Source organism: Paramormyrops kingsleyae, chromosome 7 (assembly GCF_048594095.1).
Source record: "Paramormyrops kingsleyae isolate MSU_618 chromosome 7, PKINGS_0.4, whole genome shotgun sequence".
NCBI classification, from domain to species: domain Eukaryota; kingdom Metazoa; phylum Chordata; class Actinopteri; order Osteoglossiformes; family Mormyridae; genus Paramormyrops; species Paramormyrops kingsleyae.
Window position 1 is genome coordinate 8,537,890 of NC_132803.1, and position 18,755 is coordinate 8,556,644.

The 18,755-nt window shown below is 45.6% G+C and overlaps 2 protein-coding genes across 5 annotated transcripts in view; both read right to left on the reverse strand.

The window, feature by feature from the left end:
- The window catches only part of LOC111842095 (spectrin alpha chain, non-erythrocytic 1-like), a 39,950-nt gene extending 39,216 nt beyond the window's left edge, over positions 1–734 (reverse strand). Inside the window, exon 1 of one of the 2 annotated variants that reach the window (XM_072714203.1) lies at positions 612–734. The gene's annotated coding sequence lies outside the window, so the exon portion shown is untranslated. The remainder of the gene's footprint in view (positions 1–611) is intronic. The other variant, XM_072714202.1, reaches the window with a different exon arrangement.
- A 2,448-nt stretch (positions 735–3,182) lies between these two features.
- Positions 3,183–18,713, reverse strand: odf2a (outer dense fiber of sperm tails 2a). 3 transcript variants are annotated; one of them, XM_023808336.2, is made up of 20 exons: positions 18,436–18,713; positions 17,617–18,312; positions 15,033–15,152; positions 14,842–14,955; positions 13,867–14,040; positions 13,581–13,768; positions 12,423–12,552; positions 11,502–11,633; positions 11,337–11,411; positions 11,146–11,217; positions 10,936–11,052; positions 10,321–10,506; positions 9,683–9,792; positions 9,290–9,425; positions 8,522–8,632; positions 7,879–8,142; positions 7,269–7,369; positions 6,728–6,890; positions 5,372–5,497; positions 3,183–4,379 (listed from the first exon to the last, which is right to left on the reverse strand). In XM_023808336.2, the coding sequence occupies exons 3-20, from the start codon at positions 15,141–15,143 to the stop codon at positions 4,206–4,208; spliced, it is 2,484 nt and encodes an 827-aa protein (XP_023664104.1). In that variant the 5' UTR covers positions 15,144–15,152; positions 17,617–18,312; positions 18,436–18,713; the 3' UTR covers positions 3,183–4,205. The 3 variants fall into 3 exon arrangements, with proteins under 3 accessions (XP_023664104.1, XP_023664105.1, XP_023664101.1); XM_023808337.2 differs by lacking the exons at positions 17,617–18,312; positions 18,436–18,713 and adding an exon at positions 16,161–16,781 and having other exon boundaries at positions 13,581–13,705; XM_023808333.2 differs by lacking the exons at positions 17,617–18,312; positions 18,436–18,713 and adding an exon at positions 16,161–16,777.
- Positions 18,714–18,755: the final 42 nt, after the last annotated feature.

Genomic DNA, 18,755 nt, shown 5'->3' on the forward strand with positions numbered 1-18,755 from the left:
TCTAACTGTCGTGAAAAGAGACATGGTATTATCATACAATCTTGTCACAAATACATGCCACTAAACCAGGGAGGACTGTTATATAACCTGCTGAAATTTTTAGTTAAGAGACTGTGTTACAGCAGGAACACATTATCGGTCTTATACCAGTTTTCCGCTTCTTCTTAAATACTTAATGAATCGTAACGGTACAGAAGATCCCGATATGATCTCAGATCCCTAGTCTGATGTTATTTCTTTGTCCGACGACAGCAAGTGAAACCGTATTTATAACAGGAAGATAAATGAAAGTAATTTTGCTAAAAACGTGTCGCACAGCCGCCAGCTCGCTGCTAGATAGGAAGCAAGGGGCAGTGGAGAGCAGAAAAAAAGTTAAACTTGCTTTTGCGTTATTACGTTCATTTTTTATTTCTATTGAGGAATACTACATTTTTCTGGATTCTGTGACAAAAAATGTTTAATATTGAGCACTAAGTACTACATACATCCCTGAAACACGTATACAAGTTAAATAAATAATAAACAAGAAAATATTTTTCGTCTCCTCTCCGTAAAACATGCACTTTCCAGACCTGAAGATTTCGTTGAAACGTGCAAGAAATACTTCTTACCTTCTCTTCAAAGTTTGTGTTAATTTTGCCTGTACGAAAAGGAACGACACGCCACCGAATGGAGCCGCTGTGTCAAGCGGACCTCTATAATACCCGGCGGCGCGGTGACATCACGACCGAAGCAACCCGAAAGAGGCCGAAGTCTAACGGGAAGCAACGAAGTTAAGCGATCGTTCATGGCAGTGGCTCTGAAATTGAGGGGCGCGGGCCCCGTGGGGTCTCCCTAGTGTTGGAGAGGGGAGGCTACATGATTTTCTGAATATGCCTAAAAAGTTTTATTTTTTTCCGTGCCCCCCACTACCAATTTTATGGATAGCAACCCGTTGGCAAATGTTATGATCGGGGACCACCCGCACCCCCGTTCTGCGAGTTTAATCGCGTGGCTGCCAGCTCTCACGTATCTGGCTCTGACTCACTCTTTAAGACTCTCACGCTCACGCACGAATTCTTACGACAAATCTATATTATTTCATTACAAACCTAAAGCTAACTACATCAATATTGTTGGGGTAGTTTGCAAACCCTACAGACTATTTAGAAGGTAATAAAACTGTCACATACATATGTAAGGAGTGCGCAGACTTGAGTCGAAAAAATCTCACGGCAACCAGCTGAAAATCTTATGCAAGCTAGATGACCAAAGTTGCCAGCAAAGGAGGTAGCAAGACTTCGCCAATGGGTTTTGGGAGGGTCTCCAGACAGAAGGTCTGAGAACCACTGGCTTATGTTGCTGCTTACCCCTCTACGGATGATTTAAAACACCAAATATCCCACCATACCTGCAGTGTTACAGTTAAAACTATTTACAATTTTCAAGTTGCCCTTGGCTATCCGGTGTGTGCACGTAGTTGCCCTGCAGAGGACTGGCATTTCAGTGCCCTGTGCAGCCTTGGGTAAGTTCCACGACCCCACCATTCTGACCAGGATAAAGGGATGGAAGATGGGTGGACGTGTAAAATTCTTAAATCCATGGAATGCCTGTCAGGAATCCCTTTTGAATTTTTAATAAGAGTACTTGAGCTGTTCATCAATATTTATATATTGTACCAGTCATAAGTCTGGACACACTTACTGAAAATCACTTGTTTTTCAAAGAAGATATCGACCCTAAAGCATACCTTTAGGTTATGTAATTGCTGTATTATGTGAACAAGGAATAAGATGGACTGCTGTGATAGATGACTTGGACCCCACAATCCCCTGACATAAACTGTATAGAGCTGCTCTGGGGTGAGTCAGATCAAAGAGTAGGAGCAAGGTAGCCAGCTTGTACCCAGAACTTATGGAAACTCCTTCAGGACCATTCCAGAAGCACACCAGATGGCTACATCTGGAAGCTAGTTGAAAGAATGCCAATATCTGCAAAGCTACCATTGAAACAAAAGAGGACTGTTCTGAAGAGTTTAAAATCTGAGATAATTTTGAAGTGTTGAACACTCTCAATCATTTTAATATTTGTTTTGTAGGCCCTATTACTTCATTGCCTTGTACTATAAGGTGAATAACATAGCTAGAACAGAGATAAATAAATTAAAAGCAGGTGTGTCCAGACTCTTAACTGGTATTGTATTTGACATTTAATAAGTAGCTTAATGAGATGTTTACAAGGTGGTGGCCTAAAAAGACAACTTGGTTTGTGCCAAATTTTTGTTGTTTTTTCCCTATGTTTCTTATATAATATTTCACTCAGTTAAAGAATTAAATGGTTCAAAATATTAGAAACTTGTATCTTTAAAACTGAAAAAGTGGCAGGGCTATTTAAAATGGAGCCCTTGGCTAAGAGCACTTCAATCTGATTGACTTCAGTGTGTTCAGCATTTGCCAGCTGATTGCTGGGTGTCTAACGGTCACCCAGGGCTTTTTACACCATCTCCGGCACTCAGGGTCGGGAAGACGCAGGCCGTGCTCTCTGCCAGAGTCCTGCAAATGGTGCCCCATCCCAGAGCATTTGCCTCCTTGCATCAACAATTTATGAGGCTATAAAAGCTGCAGGAAATAAACCAGCAAGCAAATGTAGAACCGAGGGACGATTCACGTTTTGTCCCATTTAAGAGTAAACAGACTGAAGAAATCACCATTTACAATAAGCAGAATGTGTGAGTAAAACTTTACTTTTGAAAATCCAAAAATGTACAGGACTACATAAAAGCTTTATGTGTCCTTTCGTATTATTAGGCTGACTTTGCTCTAAATTAAGGGCAAATATTTGTCTAGGTTCTCTACTGGCATCTCTAACTGCCCTTGGTGTGCACTGGAATTCCATCCAGGAAGTCCCCCAGCTGGGGGCCTGGTGCAGCATGGGAAAGGTTCCAGGCCCCCGTGAGCCTGACTTGGATCGGTAGCTGGAAGAGTGATGGTGCAGTGATCCAAAATGAGGGCGCAAGCCTGACCTAAGAGAGGTTTAGCATTTCATAGTGTACGTATAACACTGGGCAGAATGGATTTTATCAAAATATGACATTTAAATATGACATTTAAATGTACGCATCACATTAAGTGACAAATTTAGTCTCAAATACTAAAGGCACTGTCTTTGGACAACGAACAATACATGCACCCTAAATGCACATATAAATTTGTGTCTAGCTGACTTAATTTCCCTTCATTATATAATTAAGCTGCTCTAAGTAGCCTAAACAATTAACCTCCAGATGCAAGTTTCCACTTATTCATTTGCCTTTTTCACTTAACCCTGTTAATAACGCAAAGCAACACAAATTATCTTGGTATAGATCATTTTGGGAAACAAGAACAACAAAATACAGTTCTCAGCATTTCAATAAAAATGCAATTTATATAAAATATTTAGATAGAAAAAAATATTCTTACTTAAATTACGTTTAAGTTATACAGGAGAATTTTGTCAACAGTTGTTTGGTCCAACAGTACAGACACTTTGTAAAATGAACAAACAGATAATCCTGAAAAACTGTACATGATAAAAATTCAAGGTCACTGGTATAGATCACAAGCCATCCTGAACATTTGCAGCCAACGTAAAAGATAAAAATCCTCAATGTCAAACAATTTCAAGACAGTATGAACGGCAGGTAGTTCCAAAGAGACTCCTTTGTCATGGAACATTACTGCAGTACAGTCTAGCCGGGAAGTTCCCTGGAAATTCATGTTTCGCAGCTCGCCCGGATATCGAGCACCAAAGAAGCACAGTTTTTATGAGGATGGCCTGAGATGTAGACCTTGTGACAATGCAATACCCTGTATGTTTACTACAACATCACTGTCCTTACTGAATCATTTAAATGTCTTTTCAAAATCATACTGAGAAGTAAACAAGGACAAGATGAAACGTTAACACTGAAATAACAAATTATGATATAATGACAGAAATTCAAATAAGGAAATAAAGATAGATATTGTAAAAACCACAAAATAAAAGGTGGAACTAGGGACCCTATTTTGGGGTTCAGTGAAGACGTTGTGTTAGTGTTCACTGAGACATGGCTATGTCATTAAGCTCCATTTCAAGAACTTAAAATCACTCAATGTGACTGGAGGATGACAGAAGGACAGGGACTGGGCCATCATCAGGACTGGGCCATCATCAGGACTGGGCCATCATCAGGACTGGGCCACTCAGAGAGGGGAGGGACCACGGGCAGCAGAGCTTGCGAATGCAGAGTCCCCAAAAACGCTGGCATAGGAGGTCTTGAGGAACTGCACATAGTTCTGCAGGCTGCGATTGGTGCTGTCCGACTGCTCCAGACGGTCCCGTACATCCTGTAGCCGGCTTTGAAAGCGGCGCTCTGCCTGGGTTCCGGGGAAGAGAGGTGTGGCTGTAATCAACGAGTAGCAGGGAACATCTCCGGATTTTCCCCAAGATCAACATGTCCCTGGGTCAACTTCTCATTAACCAATCACAGTCTTCATTGTATGACATCACCACATTGATTAAAACCAGGTGTTTTCCGTTAAGCAGCAAGGTGCACAGTTTTGCAGAGTTTGTTTTATTGTGTCTACCATTTGTTAAGGGATAGAAAACACAGCAGTATGCTTACCTGCAAAGGCTGTACAAACCAATGCCAGGGCGGGTCCTTGTTTTACGATGATAAGAATAACAACAGCAGCAAGCTAGGGGATGAGGACCCTCGGACATATGATTTTCCCCTGAGGCTGGGCGTGAACCGACAACATTCCTATCGCAGACACAGAGGCTTAACCCACTGAGCCATAACCATGATGGCAGGAAGCCTTGAGCTTGCATGAGAAAAAAAAAATGGACCAATGTGGCGACATCATACAATGAAGACTGTGATTGGTTAAAGAATGCAAGCCCCTCCCTTGTTGTCCTTATGTAGCAGGGATGGGACTGGCTCTTCTAGTCAGATCTGATCTGATTGGTTTCTCTTCCATATGTGGTGCACACACTCTCACTCGCACACACACACACACACACACACACACACACACACGTAGGGTAAACATATCGTTATGGGGACCACTCATTCATTTCAATGGGAAAAATGCTAAGGCTAACTATAACAACCTTAACCCCTACCCTGCCCTAACCATAACCATAAGTAACCAAACAAAATACAAGAGTTTTTGCTTTTTTAGTTTTTTCATAGCAGTCACCGATTTTTATAAAATAGAGTTTTCCCTTATGGGGACCGGTTTCCTGGAAACCGGTCCCCATAAGGGAAAAAAATGGATATTTAACACATTATGGGGACATTATGTCCCCATAAGGATAGGTAAACCCGCTCACACACACACACACACACACACACACACACACTCACGTCCTCTTTGGCCCGCCTCAGCTGCTCCAGCTCGGTCTTGGTGCGGCTCAGCTGAGTCTCCAGCTCCAGCAGCTTGGCTTGGGTGGAGCGTTCCTTGGAGGCTGCACGCTCACGGCTGTGGCCGACCTGCAGACATCGATGGACCTGAGCCATCCCTCTGGAGCCTTAACTGTACCCCTCGCATTCAGAGAAATGGGTGGAGCTAAGCTCATTCTGAACCCTAAATCCCACCCCCTCCGCAAAACTCACCCAACCAATACCACTAATGAAAATTATAATCCATGTTCAATATTTCACACAAACATTTTTTGCTTTGTCTTCTATAGGCACTGCATTAAAATGGCAACTTCCATGTTAATGAGCAGAGATGGTCCTATATTTTTTCTGGTCCGATCCCAATACGATATTAAAATCGAGTATCTTCCGATAGTAAAGGAGAAAAAAAGTCTGATCGCTATCTACTAATCATTAAATGAGATATTTGTATCCATGCCTGTCAATCCACATGGTGAACTTTCTGCATTTAGCGTTTTGGCTGTATTGTTTAAGGATGCTAAGAACAGGGAAATATAACGGTCATGTTGCTCAAACAAAGGCTGTGGCACTGCGCTACAGGAAGACATCCATGGCCAACATGACATCCAGTGGAGCTCAGAAAAAACTTTTAAGCAGTAAACTAAACTTTAGAAAGAATACAATTTAATCTGTATATTTTTACTGTTCAGACTAGCCTTACATGCAGTGCACTGCATTCTGCAGTTTTGCTTTTTGTAGGGCTGCACAGGCACCATCTGTAACCGTCCTGCGCAAACCCCTGCAGACGGAACATGCAGTGCACTGCATTCTGCAGTTTTGCTTTTTGTAGGGCTGCACAGGCACCATCTGTAACCGTCCTGCGCAAACCCCTGCAGACGGAACTTATGTCACTCAGCCTGTGCATGACCCAAAAGCACATGCGGGACGGTGAAGTATGAACGGACCTTTACTGTATTTACACACAGCCTTCATGACAGCCTTCATGCACTGCTGAACAGCTCGCCGTCACGGGACCCACGCTTTTGTTCACGGTATGAACAGCATTTTTGGCCGGTATTGGCCCGATATCGATAGTGGGTATCGGTTTGGTGTCACCTCTATTAATTAGGTTAGCAGGAAATCTTCAGAACCCATATATAGAGCATTAATATATTCATTTTCACAGCTGGATTTACTTTTCACAGCATACTGAATCCCACCAGAACCCCGGACTGCAATAAGTGAGGTTCTGCTGGATGAGTCAGGCGACGACTTCCCCCAGAGGTGCTTCCCTTCTCCTCCTCCTCCTCCTCATCCCCCCATGATTTCTGGCACACGGACCTGGCGCCTCGCGTCCTCCAGGGCCTCCTCCAGCTGCCGGGCCAGCAGGCTGCACTCCCGCGACTTCTCCTCCAGCCTCAGCTGGTTGCTGTGGATGGTCTCCTCCCGCTTGGCGATCACCTGCAACAGGTCGCGATTCTGCCCGCCGACCTCATCCAGCTTCCTGCCATGGAGGAGATCAAGGGAAGGATGGAGGGACCCAGAGAGAGACAGATACTGTGATGTCAGCTATTAGCTTAATCGCACAGATATAGCAACACGAAGTGCATGGATCGACCTAATGCAGATTTAGTCTGAAGATAAACAATGTAAGAAAATTATGGTAATACATGATATAGTGAACGACTGCTGCACACTGGAACCAAAAGGTCTACAACAATGGACCTTAAGTTACAGGAGGAGTGCAGCATAAACAAATCACTGCCTAAGGGAAGTATCCAGTGGTATAAATCATAAAAAAATATAAAAAGATATTTAAATTATGCGTAATGGTGGCGTGACGTCCTGAAGCAGCCCCCGCCCTGGCCCCCGCCCTGCAGACCTGTCCAGGTCCTCCACCCTATTCTGCATCTGCTTGTTCTCTTCCAGCAGCAGCAGGTTCTTCTCCCGGGCTGCCTGCACCTGGACACCCTGCTGCTCCGCCTGCAGCGGGGGCCACACACCCCAGAAATGCACAGACAGACAGAAACAAGGAAATTAGAAAACATCACCAGGCTTCTACAGATGGGAGAGGGGCTACCTGAGACGACTCCCACAGAGGCAAGAATGAGGCAGCATAACATAAGGGATGTTTTTAAACCCAGCAATAGGGAGACATTCCGGGAACAGGGGCGGGACGTGGGGGACAGCCAGTGCACAGCGACTGCTTTCACACGGACGGGCACATGAGAGGACTTGGGGCTAATCAGACCCGGTAATCGTTCCAACAGAGCATCCGTTTTGTGCAGCACCCAGACCTGTAAGTGCTCGCCTGAAACATTTATGAGACTATTGTTGCGGTGCTATTTTTTACATTCCACATTGACCACACACTGAGCTGCATAAACATCAGACAGCTGTGCTCCCATAAACAGATAGCACACATTCAGAGACACAGTGCACACGCCCACGCCCGCCCACACACACACACACACACACACACACACACACACCTTTAGCCGCATCTCGGCCAGCGCCCCGCTCAGCTCCGTGTTCCTCCTCTCCTGCACCCTCTCACGCTCCTGCACCTCCTGCAGCTGCAGCTCCGCCCTCCTCACTGCTTCGGGTAGCGGCTCCAGCTCGGCCAGCCGGCCCTGCAGCCGCCCCCTGGCCACGGCCGCCTCCCGCTCCAGCTGCTCCCGCAGGGCTTCCGCCTGCTCCTCGGCCAGGCCCAGCTTCATGCTGTACTCCTCCGCCTCGGCGCGGGTCTTCAGCATCTGCAGGGGGTGCCGGGGAGCGCTTTACGTGCGTGGCGGAGCGTTCTGACCAAAGCGAGGGCACTTTTATGCCAGTTTATTTATTTCAGATTCACAGTTTGCATCAGTGTGTGCTTGCCATTACATACATTTTCTGTTTCTTACTTCAGTAATGTAACTAATTCAAAACACAAAATATGTTCAATGACTTGTATAATGAGATTATTTGGCTATTATGAAGAATGCAAAATAAATATTATTTACAGTGACATCTTTCTAAAAAGCTTTTCTGGTGTTAAAAGGGGATGTGTGTACCTCCGGTCTGTGTGAGAGAGAGTGCGCATTTGCACGCCTGTGTGTGCCTGCGTGTGTTTCGGCCTGCAGGGTGACACACTCCCACCTGGGTCTTGTAACTCTCCACCAGGCTCTCGTACTGCTTCAGGGATGCCTTCACCTGCTGGACCTCCGACTGAGACAGGCTCAGCTTCTCCTCCAGTGCCGCAAGCCTGGCCTAAGGGGGGCATCAAATAAACATAGTGACTAACACACTGTGCTAAATATTTCATATATATACATACACGTATACATATTCACACGCATACATACATACATACATATACAGCTACAGAAAAAATTAAGAGACGACTATATTTTTAAAACAACTCTGCATTTTTAAATCCTGGTTTAATTGTGGTTCTGCTGACAGAATGCTCAAAATTTCTAAGTACACAAGAATAAGGTGAAGTAGGAGACACTGGGAACAACCAGAAACCAGCCAGGTAAAGGATGGATGAACAGTTTCTCATGAATCGTACGATGACATCAAGCGACCTTCAAAAGGAACGGGAAACATTAAGTGCAGGTGTGAAGTGCACTGCTGGGACAGGATCGTATCAGGCTCCTAGAAGCAGGACTGAAGTCCCATAGAGGAAGGAAGAAGCCCTTCATCAATGAGAAACAGGGAAAAACCAGGCTGCAATTTTACAATAGAAAATATTATTCACAAATGCACACCCGGAAATAGAGAAATGAGTGAAACAAAAAATTGTGTTGTGGTCTCTTAATTTCTTTCACGTGTATATATACACACACACACACACACACACACACACACACACACACAGAGCACTTAAAGAGACAGTGCGGAGGAAGCTGTGGTCCAGTCCACCTTGAGGCTCTGATTCTCCAGCTGGGTGGAGGTGCAGCCAGAGGTGAGCTTGTGCAGCCGGTCCAGCAGAGCCTCCCTGTCAACCCGAGTCTTATCTTCAGCACCACGAAGTTGCTCTGTCAGCTCCGACACACGGCTGGGCGGGGGGGACGGGAGGGGATGGACACAAGCTCACTGTCATTTAATTTGCCCGTTGGGGTCAACAAGAAACGGTCCCACAACCTCAGACTGACTACAAAAACACAGACGTCGTCTCCAAAAACAGGTATCATCTTTTAAAACCTTTCCAAGCCAGAGCTGAAGACCCACACAGCAGGGCACAGTGGTGACGTCTCAGAGCAGCCCCCCCCCCAGCCAGGAAGAGGCCCCCCCAGGGCCCGGGGCCTCGCTCACCTGTTGAGGACAGCGATCTCCAACTCCAGGTGGCTCTTCTCCTTCACTAGCTGAGCATATCGGCTGCTCCTGTCCTCCGCCGTGGAAATGGTTTCAGCCAGCTGGGCCTCCTGCGAGGGGGGCGGGAGGCACGAGGGGTCACTATCCACACACATTCCTCACACAGCCCCCCCCCCCGTCAGCAAACACCATATCTGTAACCTGTTCACCACTGCTGTGGGATTGAAGTCTATGATCTCAAAAGGTGTAAACATGCACAATTAATCCCTCACTGCATATCTTCATTTATACCTGGGCTTGTGGTTTGCACTGATCTTAGAACAGTTTCTCCTTGCCACTAAAGCTGTAAGTTACCCAGTCATCTTTGCAGAATGCAAATAACTGAGAGTTTCCCTGCTGATGCTATAAAAGTAAGAATAAATACCAGCTTTAGTAACATCTGTATAGAACATTACATTTGCATTTCTTTAGCAGGCACTTTTGTCCAAAGTGACATACAAGTGAGGCAAACAGAACATTACAAGCATACATGCTGTCATACATGAGTCTATTAAGTGCAGCTAGGCTGAGCTGCCAGTGAATGGCCAGGGACAGTGTAAGCAGTAGGGCAGGGCGGAGTCCATAACACATGTGCGCACCTTCTGCAGCAGCTGGGCGCTCAGCTGGCCTGCTGCATCCTCACTGCGCTCCGCCCGCTGCTTCAGCACCCGCGTCGCCCTCTTCAGGGCCTCCTTCTCAGCCTCGGCCTTCTGTCTCAGTTCCCCGAGCTGCTCCTCCACGTTTTCCACCTCCACCCGCTGCTGTTCCGCCGCCCTCTCCAGATTCTAACCCAAATCCACAGCATAGCACGACATGACATGACACGACAGTGCTGGGCCCCGCGTTCCAAGGGCCCCGAACCCGAGGATCAGGAGTTTCGTAACGTGGACAACATGGGAAAAAAACTTATAAAAAGGGAGGGAACTGGGAGCTGGTGTGGCTTGCTGGGTGGCCGGGCCCCTCCAAGGTTGTGGGTTCGAGTCCCATCCCTGCTCCTTGTTTGCATGTTCTCCCCAAGTTTGCATGGGGTTCCTTCCATGGTCCAAAAGCGAAGGTATTAATGAATCAGTGTCTCTAAATTATGTGCTCCTTAATGGACCAGTACCTGCCCGAGTTTCCCTGCCTCATGCACGGTACTTCCCACAATGCAAAATAGCCAAAGCAGGGAAATGAGAGGGAGAGAAAGAGAGAGAAAGGCAGAAAGGGTTGCGTACCCGGATCTGAACGGCCAGCCGGTTGTTCTCAGCCTCTTTGTTGCGCAGCTGTCCCTGCAGGTGAGCCCGCGTGGACTCCAGAACTTTGGAGAGCTCGCCCGTCGTCTTCGCGTTGTCCTGGTCGGGTAACAATCATGTGATCACGTGGATGGCTGCAGAGGCACAACCGATGACCGAAGGCAGACTGGATGCCAGGCGAGCGGCACATACCTTCTCCGACTCCAGGAGGACGGTGAGCTGATCAGCCTGGCTCTCCTTCTCCTGCAGTCTCACCAGAAGATGCTAAAAAAAAAAAAAAGAACGTAAAGTTGTCCCAAGGCCAATCAGAGAACACTGGAGCAAACTCTGCTGTCATTGGCTGCCACTGAAGTGTAAGATGGCCCGGGACTGGACAGACGCACCGCATTCTGTGCCTCCACGTCCGTCAGCCTCTCCAGCAGTGCATCCTTCTGCTCCGCCAGCCTCATCACATCCATCTACCCATTCAAAAAAAAACCACACCCAGACAGCCTGTCACTGATCTGTGCAGTTTGTGACTTTCGCCCCCTGCTGGCCGGAGAGCGTACCTCACGGCCACGCTGCTCCCTCAGCAAATTGCGCAGGGTGCGGTTGGTGCTCTCGAAGGTCTCCAGCTTCTGCAGGAGAAGCTCCTTCTGCCTTGTCAGCAAGGATGCCTCTGAACTAGACATCCTCTTCTCCTGGAGGAAGAGGAGAGACAGACATCTATTTGTCCTGTGATGCCATCTCTGAGGTTGACATCCAAATTACCCATAGCAGAGAATAAATGGTGATGTATACATGCTAAATAGCAAATATAGTCTAATTAATTAAGATTAATAATCAATTGTGGTTTTAAAACAAGTCAATTGCATGAACCTGTTAGGGAAGTCGGGGGGGGGGGGGGCTTTTCTGTAGTGTGTGGGGATACTACACAGAGAATTTTCAAGAAATGTCCCGCTATGCTTAAGGCTTTGGTTTGGGCTACATCTGCACACAGTTTGTTTAGAGATTAATTACCCTGAGAACAGAGGCATGCTAAAATGATGGAAGTTCATTTGCTTAGAGTCTCTGCGAAGTAGAGGCTCTCTCAACTGTGAAAAGTAAAGGATAGAGCAAGCAACCGATGGGCGAAGGTTTTTGTTATTGAGCTATTCAGTTTTATTCTGAAACCATTTATTTACCTGATAGAATATCGTTTAATAACATTATTCCTAGGGTTATTAATACAGGCCTCCCTAGATTCTCTTTCCTGATCATCACTTCTGCCGTCGTCGCCTCTCAAGTCTAGACCAGCCCCGTAAACAGGCCCTCTGCAGCATGCCCCCTAAGATAGCGGACCGCCGTGTGACGTGTCCCCATTTCCTCTGGCCTGGCACAGCCCAGCCCAGCACAGCCAGGCACAGCTCAGCCCAGCCCAGCCCAGCCCAGCACAGCCAGGCACAGCTCAGCCAGGCACAGCTCAGCACAGCTCAGCCCAGGCCACTTACGCTGTGCATGCGGCCCACTGTCTCCCTCATGGCTGCCACCTGCCGGGAAGCAGCAGCGCCCTCCATCTCTGCCTCCACCAGCTTCCTCAGCAGAGCCTCCTTCTCCTGCCTAAGAGCCTCCTTCTCCAACCTGTGCATAGGGGTGAGGGTGGAGCAGGGCAGAGCGAGGGGTCACATTCTGCAGCCAAAGGGTTAGGTGTTATGGGGCACTATGGAGAAATTCCTATTAATACATTAAAACTATCTATTCATAATTTTCTTAAAATTCACCATAATCATATGGTAAAATCTTGCACAATTGAAACAGTATTGACCTTGGAGATGAATAAAGTTTAGCTAGATGTTATTCCCACCTAGGTGTCAGTAATGTTAGCTGAGTGCCTTCGGCCACCTAACTATCGCTACAGCAAGGGTACATTTTGTGCTTAATGTATCCAGTCTTTTATATTTCTATCCCACTTTGGCGTCTTCAGCCATTGTAGTGACACGCAGCTAGAGGTGCACTGATCCAATATTCAGATCAGTATCGGCACCGATCTATACCTAGTTAGACGGACAGGGAATCAGCCATATGTGACCTATCCACGGCCGATATTTATTTAATTTTTAGCAGTCTGTAAAAAGATCCATAAGTTAGGTCCATAAGTATTTGGACTTTTTTTTTTTTTTTGCTATTTTTGTAATCTTCTCTCTGTATACCATCACAATAGATTTGACTTAAACTAATTAAGATGTCATGGAAGTAAAAACTTTCATCTTTAATTTAGGGGGTTTGACAAAGGTATTAAATTAAGCTGTCAGAAATAACAATATTGGATCGGCTAATACTCAAAACCCAAATATTGGTATCAGTATTGGAACTGAAAAAGTCGGATCGGTGCATCCCTGCACGCAACCAAGTATACAACAGTGTTCATGTGTTTAGGGGGGCTGGGTGTAAATAGGCCAATAGATACCATGTGACTATTTACACCTGGCCCGGCTGGCCATGCCACCCGGGCATCCCTCATCGCCTAGTGCCCACCCGGGCATCCCTCATCGCCTAGTGCCCACCCGGGCATCCCTCATCGCCTAGTGCCCACCCGGGCATCCCTCATCGCCTAGTGCCCACCCGGGCATCCCGCATCACCTAGTGCACAACCGGGCATCCCTCATCACCTAGTGCAGTCGCTCTGCTCCTGCATCTTCTCCATGGACTGCCGGAGGCGGGAGTTCTCCAGTTCTGTGACCTCCAGCTCCTTAGCCGCCTCGGCCAGCACCTCTTCCTGCTCCTCGATGACTCGCTGTGAGGCACACAGATGTTCCGACTGGCGCTCTAGGAGCTGTTCCTTCTTCCGCAGCTCTAGCTGGGACCCATGCAATCCCACCAGACAGTTACCATACCACTTGCCCAAATCACGGACAGAGTGTACATCGATTTGGTGATCAGGGTCCATGCACCAACCTCATTCTTCAGCGAGCTGACCTCCGACATCAGGCTGTCAATCTTCCTCTCGTACTGACTGATGCGTCCGTGCAGCACCTCCTCTTCATCGGTGGACAAGTCCTCTGGTCTCAGTGGCCCGGGTGAGGGGTTTGGCTGCGGCAAGGGTGTGATCTCCAGCCGGTGAGTGGGCCCCTTAAACACAGATATCAGGCGTAAGTGTCCACAGGTTCACTCAGGGAGGATTCTGATTGGCTGCTCAGCTCCCAGGAAATGAAAATCTGTACAGGATAAGAATACTGAAAAGTGACAAAGGAAATTGTTTGTAAAACTGCATATTACCCAACCAGACAACAAGACAAAAAGAGATGGTATCACATACAACAATCTCTGTATAAAAATAAATAAATATGACATATAGAGATCATAAATAATTAGGTGGGCGATTATAGTGATTAGCATGGTAAATATTTCACTCAAACATAATAAGCAGATATCATTCTACATATTATAGAACATGTCCTGATTGGATGATTGATTAATTGACTGATTGATCGATCAATCAATTGTACAATCTTATGGCTGTCAGGAGGAATAATTTCTTTATGCATTCTGTGATGCATTTTATGTTGATCAGTCTGTGGCTGAAAGTGCTCTTCTGTCCAGCCAAGACACTAAAGTGGGTGAGTGGAAATGTCCCACCAAAGTCTAGACAGTATCCTTCTTTCTGCAAACAATTACATTAACTAAATACTCCATGGCACTAATTTAATAATGAAGTAGTCCAATAAAATTCAAGCAGGATGACGTATTCTGACACAATCCACTGAACTACACTCAGAAAAAAGCAAATAACAAAAAAAAAAAAAAACAGTCAGCAAGTACAGACTATATTTTAAGATGCAAACTTTTACTGATACCAATATGCAAAGCATATTCAAAGCATAAAGGAAAGTGGTTAGATGTAAAGCTTTTCTTGAAGAGCTTTTCACTGACCTCCCACTTGTACGAGATGTCCCGAACAGAGGTCCTTCCGGGGGGAATCCACGGGGCCCGTGCCTTCACACGGGCTGTCGGTCGCAAGCTTAATGTCTCTGCCTTCGGTTTCAGCTACAGAGGAGAAAAGTGTGTCAGCCTCGTAATTTAACTGCTGCTGGTCATTTTCAGAGCTCGTCTGAACACCTAACCTGGCCTGTCTTCTTTGGCCTGCTCTTCTGGCTCTTCTTCACGTGGACGTGCACGGGGGTGCTCTCCATCACGTGCACGTGCAGGGGGGGTGAGGCGTTAGGGCTCTTCATTGCTTTTTTCTTTGGGGAGAGGGGAAGATGACCAAGTCAAGGGTCTTTGGACATTGTTATGTTAGATTAAGAAATCTCAGAAACATTCTCGAACACACATTTCTCAGGGTACTGCATTTATTTTATCAAGACCATTAAATGGACCCCTCCTTAAATACAAGGCCGGGATACTTCCTGGATAGGATGTCGTTGCATTCCATGGCAAAACATGCGCTATGAAGAATTCAGAAATGTCTGTAAGTCTTTGGACTGCAGGAGGAATCCAAAGTATCTGGAGGAAACTTGTGCAACACGAGGAGAACATTCATCTCCACAACACAGAGCACACGTGCACATTGAACCCCCAACCCTGCAGGTGTGAGGCACCAGTGCTACCCACTGAGCCAACATGCCAATGGGAAAAAGATTCCCTGAGCACTTTGAAGCAGGTGGCAAGATGGTGTTCCTGGAAAATACCATCCACACAAAGCACCAGCTTTTGGGCTGCAGTCATTCCAGCCATTGTGTGGCTCACACAAAGGTAAGTGCATCTCAGGTCGACCTTTTCCAAAGGAGGAGTTTGGGTAGCTAATGCATTTAACCGACACATATGACGTTGGGGTAGGCAGGGGAATTATTCAAGAAGCGCAGTCCTTTAATCCATCCATTTTGTAACACACTTGTCCTATGAAGGGTTTAGAGAATATATTTCGATGTGTCTTGATGTTTAAATGATTTACTTCAATAAAACCAATACAAGTGGAATTTTTAGCACATCCCATACTACTTAAGCATAAGCACAAAATTATAAATAAATATATCACTGGCGAGGCATGACATTTTAAATGAATGTGGCAAACTTGCGATAAGACATTTTATAAATAGACGTGTTGTCCCACAGACATTTGATGCAGATAAATAAGCTAACGGCGACGCAAAGCAGACAAGTTTTAGGCACGGTCTTCCCTTGTTTAAACATCGCGAGAATATGTTAACCGTACCGAGTACAAGAAAGGTATTACACTCGATTGGTCTTACCATGAGAAAGCGACAAGCCAAATAGCCAAATTCTGATATTTTATTGAACAACTGCCTTTTTTTCACATGCTCCCTAAGGACTCGGTCTCCAAGAAGCCGTTCTTCCGGCACGTACACGCCCCGTCGTTTATGATTGGCTAATTTAAACGATGTGATTACTTTGAAAGCCTGTGATTGGCGAATATTTGACCCAGGATACAATTATAAGTATGTTGCCGGAGTAACGGTGCAAGCCATATTACCATAGAAACCAATGTAAACATTATTGTGGCGTGATGCACATTACCCAACTTTAAAAAGACATTTGGGTTGATAAACTGAAAGCACCCATCTAAGAATAAGTCAGAAGCTGTGGAATTTACCCTTAATTGTGTGCTTCAATAATTACAAAACCACGATGTGAAAGCACTATGAGCTGAGCTAAAATACGTGATTTGTATTGAAAACTGTTGTAAATATCATGCCATCATGATAACTGTAAAAATTATATAACTATAAAATTATCTTTCATTTACTTATTATCAACCTAGTATATAGCCACTCATCCATTTTTTAACAATGTATATAAACCACGTAACTTGTATAAACACATTGATATATCTGCCATTATTCATGGACACATGGAGTACTAAATCACTTTAATAGATAACATGGTGCAATTATTGGTACTGTACGCTATGGTTCCAGCATTTTAAAAACCCACCCTCTCTCTCTATATATATATATATATAATTTATTATTATATATATATTTTTTATTTTATTTATTTAAAGCACTACACATAGTTTAGAGTTTCCAAAGAATGGTATCCAGTTAATGCCAGATTCGTTACTGCTAACAGAAAGGCCACAAGTGTAAAAATAACTGGTATGTAGAATGGGGCAGCCTTGGACTAGAACCTTAGGGGGGAGGGGCTCTGCTCTGGTAGGATTGCTACATTCAATCTCAAGAAATATGGGATGCCAGCCCTACAGGTCCCCGATGATAAAATTAACCAAGTGTGGGGTGGGGTCTGGGGGTCCCCACGATAAAGTGGGCCAGTAGTCACCGGAACACAGCAGCACCACTTTGTCGTCCTCTTGCGAGAGGGGTGCCACCTCAGTCCTGTAAAATCCCTGGACACCCAGTCATTGACCAAAAATGTTGCACATAGCAATACCACTTCAAAGATTTGTTTAAGTTTATTTGAAAGGGAAATTATAATCCTACATGGCAGTGTAATCTCCAATATCTTAACCACATTGATGATTGATTGTTCATTCAATAATGTAACAGCCTAACTTTAGGGATAATAGTTAAGAGTGGTGGCTCCGAGGGCAGGGTTCTGTGCCAGCGATCGAAAGGCTGTCGGTTTAAGCAGGTCCTCTGACTTACAGGGGATGGTGGCGAGATTGGCACTCCAGCCAGCAGAAAACAACATTCCACTCAAACTAGCGTGGTGCTCAAGGGTCATCACCTGCACAACTGCACTTGGGTTCTCATCCCTGAGGTGGTTTGTCCTGTGGTGGGTGCTTCAGTGCTCCGTACCAGCATGCAGTTTTCGAAGCATAGAGCAAAGTACTTCATCAGAATTTCTTAAACATTTATTGATCAAACTAACGTGCCCATTGTGTGTGCAAGCATGTGTGAGACATGCGATGGACTGGCATCCTATACAAGACATCCTCTACACTGTTCCGTGTTCACTGGGATAATCTACAGACCATCGTACACTGAAAAATCAGTTACAGGAAATGGGTGAATGAAATACAGTATTGGGTATTTATAAAATATACTTATTAAACTGTGGATAATTTAACCTTTGGCATAAGTTTCATTAAGGAATGATGCTCCAATCTCCACCTGGTTTGTCGCATGGGATTTAGGGAGAGTAAAGGTTCAGGTCCAGAAAGTATAAATCCAGACCAAGATTATACTCAACTGGTTGGTTGAAACAAAATCTTGGTCTGGATTTGTACTCTCTGGACCTGAAATCTTCACCTCTGTATATTTCTAGTGACTAACTGGCTGGATCTCTTGACATGATAGTATTGACTTCCTTGAACTCACAGAAAGGCTCGTAACTTAGTGAAAAATGGGGAGGTCATATGGAGGCGAGGGGCGTTTGGCACTGGAATTCCCCAGGAAGTTTTCGTCACGACAGGAATGTCATCTAATAGGGGACCAGCAGATGTTAGTGAAACTACATTCAGCTCACACCTCAAGAACATCACTAATGTAAGATAACTAAATTCCACGTCAGTGACTGATATCACCTGCAGGGGCTTCCACTTACCCAAGTGACTCAAATGGACATTTTAATTTCTGGTACAGGCCCAGTTCCCAGACTGTCAGGGCAGCACATCTGATGACTGTCACCGCCATGGATAAAAGCTCGTACCATACTGCTGAACTGCTACGCTGGACATTCTCCGAAGGAAGGTCGACAGGACACCACACACCGGCTCAGTACCGGGACTCCTGCCCCGATTTTGACAGTTGGCTCAACAAAGAGATTCTGGTGCAACACCTCCTGCGTTCTTGAGACACACAAAATGTAAGCTGTGCTGCCATTGGATGTGGGAGTCCCTTTTTGCATATTAACCCCCCAAAAAA